Raw genomic sequence first — 12,446 nt, 5'->3', positions numbered from 1 at the left:
CAATTCGTTCGTTATGATTTGCTGGTAATCTCAAGGGGGACTTCATAATTCTTTGAGGAGTTAATCAATCAAAGGATCCTGTTGATTCTGGACACTTATAACTTCTTTTTTTTTTTTGGAATGATTTTGCAATAAGCTCTTTGCAATCCTACTTCTACTAAGACTTGAAAAAAGGAAAAAAGGGTGAGGGTTTAGGAAGATAATTTTAATCCTAAGCTAATCCTATGAACTCTGGAGACAGAAATTGCAAAAGTGGAATTTAAACCAATTCTTGTTTCGTGAAGTTCAACAACTACACAACAACGACGCTATCTTCTAAGGAATTCAAAAGATTTTCATATCACTTATATTCACCACCACATTGAACAATGAATATAGTAATAGAAGTTAAGTTTTCATTCTTGTTCAAGCTAACTTTGCAAAATAATTGAAAGCCATCCAATTAGAAAAAGTATGAACACATCAACTCCACATTAAGCAATTTTATCAATCTTTCATTCAATCTATCAACTAGAAATTAAATCTATTCTAATGAGAACCAAGAAACCATGCTAACTTGCAAAAGTGGACAAAGATTCACCAAACTTTAATGAATTAGGTCTATTACTTAAGAAGTATCACTACAACATTTTTTCCGAAATCTCTCTCTAACAAATGAAAAGAGGAGGGTTTATATAGACACCCCAATACAAAGCAATGGCCCAGCTTGATCCAAGATCAACGACCGAGATTAAAACTTTAAACTCAAATTAAGGTAAGCTACAACAGCTACCCAAAACGGACCAATGAGAAATAAACAACAATTAAATCCAGCTTTCTTCTAGAGGTGAGCATCCCTTATCCTATTCTTTGGCAGAAAATTTAATGAACCTGGTCACTATGGGGTCGAGCTCATCCATTGGGGCACTAGGCATAATGCCAATCTTGTATTCCATTGGATCCATCTCATCTTCACATGTGGCAAAAGTGGCTATCCAATCTTTTTCTTGTTTTCGAAAACCATTCTCAATGGGCAGAAATGAGGATGCCTTGCTAAAATGTTGCTTCTGGATGGGATTTGTAGAATTGAAGAAGATGCTCTGAACTTTGGCTTTCAGGTTCTCTACATCCAAGTCCTTGTTTCAAACTATTTCCTACTCAAGCACATCGGAGACTATGACGAAGACCTTATCTTGGACAGCTTTGATTGTTTCTTTTGTTCTGGCACCATCAATCTTCATCCTCTCCAAGACTTCTCCTCTAGCCAACAAGGCGTGGTACCATGCGCTGAAGCCATATGATGTCCTAGCATCAATTACATTTCCATTGACCAAGTCTTGTTCAGGGATTCCTTTTAGCACCTTTAAACATGGGATTGACTTCTCTTGAATAGTTTGAAAATCATCCTAGAATTCAACTATGCTCTAGATTCTATATATGAATGAAGAGATCTGACCATAGACCTGTGCCAATTCTTCCATGAATTTGATGGCCTTATCTGCAACTTCTGTAATCCATTCCTTGGCTTCTTTGGCTGCCATATTCATTCCTTCAAAGCTCTCAACTGATTCTTGTGGAAGAGCCAAAGGTGGAGTGACTGTTGCCTCTTCTCTTCTAATAGGATTTATCAAATGTTGCATTGTAGTATCCCTTTGTCAATTCTGACCTCAAAATGCTGATTAGAGGCTCAAGGAATATCGTCAAACACTTTGCATAAAACCTCTTTACATCATGTTTCTATGTTTCAGTCTAATAATGATTGCTTGAAATGATGTCAAATTTGATTTAAATGCTTTTAAATGGTTAGTAAGATGTCTAGGCAAAGAACCATAATGCAAACGCACTTCTTTTTGTCTTTTTGAATGCATATAGATGATCCACACAATGTAAATATGCACCTACAACAGCTAGACATTAATACAAACAGTTGGCATGCAAACTAAATATGAGAGATACAACTCTTACATTCAAACTCCTTGTCACTAGAATGATATTAGAATGCAATGAGATTGCTTACAAACTGAAATGAAATGCAAAAGGCCAAGACTCTTGGCTTACAATGATGTATCCAATGCAAGTACTAAACTGATATAAATGTGCATCCATAGCTGCTTAAGAACAGCGACTAATACAACTGTAAAAAGATGCCAACTACACTAGAAAAACATGAAAGAACCTGATGTAAATAAGTTCTTTGATTGATGAAGATGTGGCAGATCCTTATGCAAAGAATGGAGTCTCTTTGAAGCCAAATCATGCCTCTCATGCAGCCGCCCCTGTTCTAGTATGAACTTCTGATATAAAGTCGTAGCAGCAATAATAAAGATCTTCAACAATGTATTCTTTCAATGTATTTAAATATGCCAAAGATATTCTCTGAAAACCCCTTGAAGATTCAGAAAGAAATGTAAATCTTATCCAATGAAGCACCAATTGAACCCATGTATGAAGCCCATAGTCAAGCAATGATTCAGTTGGTCTTTCACAACCTCAAGATTGCATAAACACTGAAGAGATTTCGTTCTCTAATGGTGAAGTTGCCTGAAATCCTAGGTCTCAATGCACAACACCCAAAAGCAAAGACAAATGATCATCAATAATGAGTTTGGTTTGCTTTTTGAAACCTTTTATATCCTCTCAACTCTTAAATGCCTTTTATTCCCTTTTGAAATCCACTTTAGGGTTTTAATAAAATTTTATGATAATTTTTCAAAAGGGTTGATCCCTTTATTTGGTGCAAAACAAAATAATATAAAGTATATATATTAATAATCACCTATATCTCCCTTGAAATTGGTACTTTATATTATTCCTCATATGCACTCTATAATTTGACTTTATAATCATTAAATGGCCTTTTATAATAAAGTCATTAAATCCTCCCACTTTATAATTTGACTTTATGATATTAAATCCCCTTCAATTATAAAGTCACATGAAGTCAATATAATATTCCCTTAAAATAATTAATTATTATTAAAGTAACACTTTAATAATAATTAAATGTCATAACTCTATTAATAACCATTATCTAATGATTTTGACTTCATCACTGGCTAGCCCATTGCTCCCACTGTCAATCTGGATGCCTTACTAAAAATGGTAAGGGTCCCTTTCTAACATCTACTGACTTACTATAAATAGTAACTCCCTCAAAACGGAACCAGAAACCTCTGAATATCAATGCTTTATAACAAATGAAAGATTTGGTGAGATAAAGACTTACAACGACCACCTAAAGAGCTCCAAAACTCCCAAACTGGACCCTCTAATCCACCATACTAGCCTACAAGGGTCAAAATAATAGGCTAACCCCTTGAACTCTGATGCTCACGAAAATGGGGACATTATAGTCTGCCCTCTCTGAAATTGCGTGTCCTCAAACAATCTCTACTACGAAGCAACTCCACTCCACCAGAGGTCCAAAAGATGAACCACTAACAACTAATAGTATTTTTGGTAGTATTAATAATTTATACAAAAAGAAAATACATTAATAATTGATAATATAATTCAAATCATTTATATATATAATGCCTTGAACAGTAAAATAATAATCTCAGACTGATATTTAGGAAGAACTCTTAAGGTAATAGTCAATAAGAGGAATATGTAATTGCAATTTCATTCTTGCTGTTACTGTTAGCTGCCTGTGTTGATTGACATGATTCTAACATCTTTCCAATGAAAAGGGGAAAAAAAAATCCAATGTTTTTCTTGCCTCTTTGGATTTTCTCATATGTGTCTAGCTGTCTTATCATCTTCTAGTAGCATCATCTTATTTGTAGGATATCTTGGACCCTCAGGCATGTGATATTGGGGAATTGAATATACCAAGATCCAAACTTGCTTATCAAATCCTTGGCCTCCTGTGTCAATCGTTGATGAGTGCCTCCTTGGAATATACATTAGGAATGCATCATTAACTCTTTTGAACTGAGATTTCTCTTGTATATGCAATTGCGGATAGCAATCATATGCTTTGAATTGACCATCCTTGTTTCCCATAACGCCTTTGCAAATCAATCCATTATATCTGTAACATCTCGTCACCATGTAAATGATGTAGGAACTCATGTAAAAAAAAATTGTGTGCTCCATGTTGCTCAACTGCTCATCTATTCTATTATTGATTATTTTTGCCCAATTTATCATCTTGACACCGGAAGTGACCTCATCGATGAAGTAGAACATCCAAGGAACGAATGGGGATGCTGGAGGGATTCCCGTGACTTTGTTTAGCAACAGGATGAGGTCTCCATACTCTTCTATGAAATCTGTCTGGAAAAGTTTCTTAGGCATTTTGGTATAATGAGCCCTTGGGTTTTGCAACCATTGCTTGTTGATTGTTTCAGGAACATGAGTCAAGATTTGCTTCAAAAATTATTAAGGTTTCCTCTTTGGTCTTGTATATGGTGGAATGGTAATCTGGAATGCCAAATGCTTCTTTGATGACCATTTCTCCAAGGTAGGCAAGCACTCTACCATCAGGTGCCACAACTTGTCTCTCTTGGATGTTGTAATGTCTGGTACCTTCTACTATCAACTTGTTACGTTGCATAGCTAGAGGAAATCCAGCTGCTTGGACAATTCCATTTCTCATCATTATGCATGCTAAGGGTGAGGGAAAGCATTCATCGAGCCCATACATTCTTTTCTTGAAGTCATTGAGGTCCACATGGCCAAGGTTGGTATCTGCAACCTTCTTCCACTTTGTCACAATCTTGGACTCCAGTTGTGGTCCTTTATTATTGATCTTCATCTGCGCCTTTCTAGAAATTCCTTCTTGAGCTGACATCTACCATTTGAAAAACATGAAAAATATCTTAGTTTTAAAAATGGGGGTTTGATGTTTGTTTCTAGTTTGGAGTGCAAGGTTTGATGGAATTTCAAAAGATAATTCTAATTGAAATTAAGTTTGATTGTGAAATTTTTGCCTCCAAATCTGCATAAAGCGTAAAAAGCAAGATGATCTAATGTAAAGATATGTTCGCTGTGCCTAGGAAAGATTTCGCTGCCTCTGCTGTCTTGTAGATGAGCTTCACTACACCTGCAAATCAATTCGCTGCCCTAGACAGACAGTCTGCTGACTTTGGATAGGGTTTGTTTACTTTCTCCAATAGTTCGCTGATGCTAGAAGGAGATTCGCTGATGCTAGGAGTATTTCGCTGATAGAAGATTGAACTTGCTGAATGGAGAAGTTCGCTGAAGGTGTGTGGATACAATGAATGATACTTGCATATATATAGGAGACTTGGCCTCCTTAATTCACCTAAGTTGGCTAGCACATATAATCTTAATTTTATCCTTTAACTTGGCACCAAAACCCCACAAGTTACATATAGGGCATGATTAATTACAAGACTTACTTTTACCGCCTAGAATAGGTCCAGACCTTTTACAGTTTAATTACAATTATTTTGGGCCCAGCCCTAATGAGTTTAAACGCATAGATAATGATCAAACTTTAATTGCTTTTAGCAACATTAAAGTTTGATAATCCGAGCTAGCTAGATAATTTCAACATTGAGTAGTCCCAAACTTGACAATTTATTTCTTATAGAGTTGTTAATTATTAAGACAGTCAATGGGTGCACAAGGCATGCATTTTGGTTAGAATGGGTCCTAGTATAAATTGTCTGCGTAGAAACTTGTTTCTCTTGAAGTATATGTGCTAAATTATAATAAATATATAATTTTTTTTTTGTAAAAACCAAGTCATTTAAGTTCATGTTGATTATTTTTCTCATCTAAATAAATGGCGTGTTCTCTAATTTTATAAACCCCAAGGATAGAGTATCTTTTGTTTATAGTTACTATCCACAAGTAAACATTGATCACTACATTAATTTAATTTTCCGAGATTCGAAACAATTAATATTTTATCTTTCAGGCACGACTTATCTCTCCATGTCTAATCTCTAATATTGATCAAAGCATTTTGAAGGTTCGTAAGAAATAGATAATAGAAAGAACAAGAAGCATTTAACTTGTTAAGAGACATGGCTTTGAGTTGTGCTTATGGCTACAAATGATATCAAAGAATTATTCAAATGGTAGTGTTGAATAAATTTCAGGATTCAGAAACTTAGCAATGGTCTATCTCTCATGAGTATTGGTTCACAAGAATCTGGCTCTAATGAGCTTGAATTATTTACTTTAGACTCATTGCATCTAAATGATGTTCCCAGCAGTAAAGCACTGGGATTTCATAGATCACCATTGCAGTACTATCATGTCTCAAGCATGCTTAATAATGAATTTTGCTCTACAATTATTCCCACTTAGCATGCAGCCCCATGTGCAAAACTTGAGCATGTATTGTATCGAGTATTGACAATTCATGGCGGACATCTAGCTCTCGTTTTTCGTGAAATTGATGTTTCCTTAGTGCATCATATGTAGTATCATTTTTCCAGAAGTTCAAGCGCTTCACCCTTGTGAGCATCACCTAAAGCAATGAGTGTAAAGTGGATTGTGCTAAATCATGAGAGATGGCTTCTTGTGCCCTGCTCACAAAAGATGGTCCATGAAAACTGTCTCAAATTGACAAATGTAATTCTGAAAAAAGATATTATAATGGTGCATTGTAGAAACACCAACTGCATAAAAATGAAAGAGCTTGGTAACTCATGGTCCATAAGGGATAATACTTGCTGAAGATTTTGGTATTGAGATGGATGACCTCCTGAGAGGTCTTAGGGCTTCACCCTAGTGAGCATCACCTAGCTGCAGTGACTGACAAGTAGATTATTCAAGCTTGTGGGAGAGGGGTTTTGGTGAATCACTACACGGAAGATGGATCATGAAGATTGACTTAAATTTAAGTTGTAGCTAATTATTGAAAAAGGATATTAAATAATGTTGCACTGCAGAAATGCCAGTTGCATCAAGAAATTACCAATGAATTTGAATCAATCCATCAAATCTTTAGCAATAATGTTTTCATAATGTTTAATAAAAAAATCTCTATTACCAAATTTTAAATGGACATGAACCTGTAACATTACAACCATTTTGTACAGCTAAACCAATTCTTTGACTAGGTGATAGCACCATCATTAAGAAACGTCTATGGTATTTGGTGATTCTTATTTCTGTTGTTTTGTTACGTTAATTACTAATTTGCTGATAACATGCCAAATGCTTGTTTATTTTGTTAATACAGGCAGTGATAGCACATGAATTAGGACACCTCAAGTGTGACCATGGCATCTGGCTCACTTTTGCAAACATTCTTACATTGGGTGCCTACTCTGTACCTGGTAGGTTTATGACTATAGGTAATATTTAATTTTGTTGGGCACCTTTTAGAACGAGCTTAATAGTTACTGAAAACTAAACATTGGATTCGATCATCTTCAGGTTTAGGTTCTTTTATTGAGGAACAGTTATTCCGGTGGTTGCAAGCAGCAGAACTGACATGTGATAGAGCTGCCTTGCTTGTGGTGCAGGATCCGAAAGTAGGTATTACACTGGAAATACGGGGATATCAACTTTATGTTTTGTTTTCAGTTGTTGAGGAAATTATTTTTGTATTTGAAGCTGTAAATATGCAGATTCATCAATATATCAATAGACATTTTTCTCAAAAAATGCAGCTTATATTGTTTGAGAGAACAAAGATTTCATCAATCTAACAGGATTACATGGAGAGTCTCTTCCTAAGAAAACTAGAAAACTAAGACTTGAGCCTATGCTGCAAGATAGAACGAAGCAACCTCTTTACAAAAACAATTGAAAGATTTTTGACCAGCAAAGTAGCCTTATTCATCGATTTTACAGGAATTCAACAAGAAGCAACCAAATCATGTGCTGCAACAATTTGAAACTGTCCGTGCTCGTTCAAGTGTCCACATGTAATGATCCTTTCTGAGAAAGGTGCACATTAAATAGTTTATATAATTATTTCCATGCCCAAAAATTCTTGGCATTTAAACATCTCCAAAAGACTGATCAATTGTTTCGACTCTGGCACACAGACTGCATGAAGAATCTATAAAGCCAACTTTTTAAAGTCTTGTGTTGACCACCAATCCCTATTGGAGCATTAATCGCCCCAATACTTCATGCCTTAAATATTATTGCCATTTCTATCTTTTTGCCAATACACTTTTGGATCTCTCCTTGCCAACCTTTTTATTCAATATTGAAGTAAGATTGGTCTCATGCCTAAGTGACAAGGAACTTTTATGACGGTTGTATAATACCTTCCCAATTCCTTTGGGAATTTCTCCAAATGAAAGTTACATTATAAAAAGACAAATTTAGGGGATAGATCTATAAAGGTACTGATAGACTAGGCATGCTCTATTAAACTTTTGGGCTCAGTTTAAATATCACCTAGTGACCACATCCTCATGTGATTCCGCAGAACCTTATAATGACAAATCCCTTACTTTGGCAATCTTTTACTTGCAAAAACATCAGCAAAGACTAAGCCGAATTCTTGTATAATGAAATCTCCAGAGAGACATGACAACTAACTCCGAACCATCCCATTGTTCCTCAAATTTCAATTGAAGTTAGATGCCTTTTGCAAATCATCCAACTCTCTTTAAGTGGGACTGAAAATGAAGGCGAAAGTGCCTTTGCATTATCAATAATGTCACAAAGCTTAAGGAGCCCCTAGTACCTTAATTTTGCTTCCTAACGATTTTATGTTGGGCATATTGGGTGAAGAATGTTGGGTATATGAAGCCCAACAGTCACATGGCTGTTTGTCTCCCCCAGAAGACTCTTCATTTCATATTTGATATGTTTATATAAATGGCTATGTGCAGCCCATACATAATGTACTGTGTAATTAGATATTGGTTAATAAGAATCCTCCCTGCGTTTCTGGTGGACGTAGCCACTTAGTGGTGAACCACGTTAATCTTGTGTCTTGAGTTTTTTGTTGTGTCTATTATTCTTTCTGCTGTTTTCTGTTCATTATTATGTGTTTTTTTTGCTCGTTTTTAAACAAACAATTGGTATCAGAGCTTAGGTGAAGTGATTGAGCAGAGATGGAAAGGTAGATAGATAAAGGATTGAAAATTTTGAGAAGATGCAGAAGTTCGAAGTTAGAGAAATTAGTTGCTGGTATTGTGGCAAGCGAGGCCACGTCAAAAGAAATTGTTGGTTTCTCGAGAAGGCTAAAAGGCAGCCAAAAGATGAAGACACCGATCTAGTCATCGAAGATTTTCTTGCAAATTTAGACTCAGTGGAGAGTAAAATTGTGCAAGCAAAAGTTAAAACAAAACACCATGTTCATTGGTGGGATGGCTGGAAAAATGAGGAGACTTCGGCTGAAGAAGAAGAAGGTTTGAAGTATTCGTTGTTTGAAGATTTTTTTGATTCGACTGAAAAAGAGGATGTTGAAGCAAGTGAGGATGAAGTTGATGAGGTTGAGACCAAGACTCAGGAGGATTATGAAAAAAAAAAATTTATGAGGTTGAACGAAGAGAATCTCCTACTCACCGACAAACTGATTTGTATGGAACAGAAGTTGATGGTTTTGTGTCGCATCATGAATATTGGAAAAGATAACTTTGAGAAAGAATGGGATTTTTCTGAAGAGACCGTATTTCAGCAAGAGGAAAGTGATGGGAAGCTCCTAACTGAGGACTCTTTCCTCACAAAAATGTATGCCTTGTTGATAGGAAAGCCTTTCTTTGGTGGAAAGAATCTACAAGAGGATTCAGGGTGCCTGGAGATTGAGTATCCCAGGAGCGCAGGGATTATAGAGCTCACGGAGGTGGGAGAGAGCCTCTGGCTCAAGGCTGCGCAAGATCCAAAAGACTTCGGAAAGGCTGAGGATAAGGTCTTTAAGGAAAATGAATTTCAAAAAGAACAAAAGAGTGATGATTTATTGCTCCAGATTGTAGAAATAGAGGCGGAGTGGAATGCATCGATTGCAGGTACTGCACAAGTTTCTGCACAAAATACAACAAATTCATTTAGTGAGGCAACCGTGAGAATTGGGAGTGATGTTTGTAGGCTATTCACACCTGTACGAGAGTTTTATATTTGGGTATTAAAATCTGATAATGGTGATCTTCTAGATATTCTATTACGGGGGAGCACAAGAACAAGAGACTTTGATGGAGGAGTGTATTATGCATCTGTTGATAGTAGTGTTCTTGATTATGGATTACCGGATGAAGTAGTTAGAGAATATGTTTTTAACTCTGATCTGACTTGGAGAAGATTAATTCACATTGTTCATGAACAGAGTTTGGCGATATTAAAATCTTCTCAAGAGCTGCTTGTTGTATGAGCCTTGGAATGGAGATGCAGGGAATGTTACAGGCTGTGCCGGTTGGACTTCACGGGGGAGATTGTTGGGTATATGAAGCCCAACAGTCACATGGCTGTTTGTCTCCTCAGAAGACTCTTCATTTCATATTTGATATGTTTATATAAATGGCTATGTGCAGCCCATACATAATGTACTGTGTAATTAGATATTGGTTAATAAGAATCCTCCCTGCGTTTCTGGTGGACGTAGCCACTTAGTGGTGAACCACGTTAATCTTGTGTCTTAAGTTCTTTGTTGTGTCTATTATTCTTTCTGCTGTTTTCTGTTCATTATTATGTGTTTTCTTTGCCCGTTTTTAAACTAACAAAGAAAGCAACGAAATCTGTTCACTTGCCACCTTAATACCTTGTTAATACATGGGATCATCCCCAGACATGACCGGAACACATTGCTTTGGTTAATTGTTTTTTCTATATATGCAAGGTTGGTGATTAGTGATGCTACTTAATCTCGAACATGTTCTAATGAGCACTTCTTCCAATGTACTTGCAATGGCAAGACTTGATATTTTTGGGCATCTCCGTGGATCTTTTAGACATGAATAGATATGGATCAGACGATTTTATTTTTCTTCATTTTAAAAGATCTTTGTAACTATTTTGTTTTCAATTTTTATTGTTTTGTGAATTTAGTTGTACCTGTAGGCACAAATGAGTCAGGGATGTGTCAATCCCGACCTTAAACCATAACGCTTTTTGAATGGGCCGAATAGCCTCCTTATAGGGTTTATACAGAACTAGACCACTCCATAAGGGGTTTTGCCTGCCAAGTTTTAAGAACTGGAACTGGAAGTATCTGATACTATGGCTTTGAGAAATCACAGCAATGTTAGCATAACCTTATTTTAGACCTAGCATATGTTTTCATACTATTTTTAAACTCAATGGGCTAATGGAAATTTGAAATTGATGTGGTCTTTTTTATGAAAAAGGTGGTGATTTCAGTGTTAATGAAATTGGCGGGAGGGTGCCCATCTCTGGCAGATCAATTGAATGTAGATGCATTTCTGGACCAAGCTCGATCTTATGATGCTGCCTCATCAACCCCAGTGGGTTGGTATCTAAGGTATACATCCACTATACCTACTCTACTCTTCTCTCTTAAAAACAAATCGATTCCAATTTCAATTGCAATATTGTTTGTCAGGAATGCTCAGACACGCCAGCTATCCCATCCATTGCCTGTTCTCCGTGCCAAGGAAATAGATCAGTGGGCCACAAGCCCTCAATACAAGGCTCTCTTAGCCCGTTCTGCTGCTATTCAACAAAACAAATCTAGCTGAGAAAAACTGGAAGACATATAATGTAAAATATAGAACATGTCCTATAATTCTTATAATTCGATTCCAAACTAAACTGTATTATGCGACGTTATATTCATAGGCAACAGGAATTTCTAAGTTCAGGGATGAGGACCCCTTTCCCACATTTAACCCACATCTCCTGGACTCTTATGATTATATTAAATTGTAAATTGTAATATAGTCATACACTTTATTCATATACTCTCTGTCCCAGTACCAGTACCAGTATGACTCATTATATTGTGAAAGGCTAGTACTTGCATCATTACAGAGATCCGCTGCGAGAACATATCCATTTGAACAATAAATATTGCCATGCTCTAGCAATGTCTTTGAAAACTAAAATTGCCAAACATAAGAACCTTAAAAGATAGTTCAACTTGCAGGCAATGAATTACATGGATTAGTAGTTAACATTTAACAATATCGACATTTGTGAAATATCTATTTAATTCTTACCTACTTCTAAAACAACTGTGCCTTTTTAAAAAAAAAATTACGAACTGTATTTTTTCTCCTAAATAGTACAAGACATCTTTGTGAGTATTGGATTTTTCATGGAAAAAAAAAATTCCCTACTTTTTTGTATTGTCTTAAGCTGGATGGCACTAAAACTCAAACTGCCAATTCACCATTACACCAAACGTCTAAAGACAATTATTCTAAATTTGTCATGTCAAGTGTAGTAAATTTCATTTAATTATAAATGCCATATTAGAAATAAAAATGCCTTGTGACAGTATATGGTAGATCAAGGCTAATAGACGGAGACCCACTAGATTGTACTTCAATATTACATGAGTGAAATGGTTCTTTAATAATTTACATAAATCTTAATAAAGTAGTCAACAACTATTTTAG

General features: G+C 35.9%; 1 protein-coding gene across 1 annotated transcript in view; it reads left to right on the top strand.

Moving 5' to 3' along the window:
* Positions 1 to 11,924, top strand: part of LOC131041528 (plastoglobule-localized metallopeptidase 48, chloroplastic) — an 89,843-nt gene extending 77,919 nt beyond the window's left edge. The window contains exons 7-10 of the mRNA XM_057974656.2: positions 7,148 to 7,244; positions 7,345 to 7,442; positions 11,214 to 11,347; positions 11,429 to 11,924. Of these exons, the coding sequence (XP_057830639.2) occupies positions 7,148 to 7,244; positions 7,345 to 7,442; positions 11,214 to 11,347; positions 11,429 to 11,564 (465 nt within the window). The 3' untranslated portion in view covers positions 11,565 to 11,924. The remainder of the gene's footprint in view (positions 1 to 7,147; positions 7,245 to 7,344; positions 7,443 to 11,213; positions 11,348 to 11,428) is intronic.
* The last annotated feature ends 522 nt before the right edge of the window (positions 11,925 to 12,446 follow it).

The sequence above is a fragment of the Cryptomeria japonica genome, chromosome 2 (genome assembly GCF_030272615.1).
Source record: "Cryptomeria japonica chromosome 2, Sugi_1.0, whole genome shotgun sequence".
NCBI classification, from domain to species: domain Eukaryota; kingdom Viridiplantae; phylum Streptophyta; class Pinopsida; order Cupressales; family Cupressaceae; genus Cryptomeria; species Cryptomeria japonica.
The sequence above is the reverse complement of the archived record's forward strand: the minus strand, read 5'-3'. Positions and strand labels throughout refer to the sequence as shown.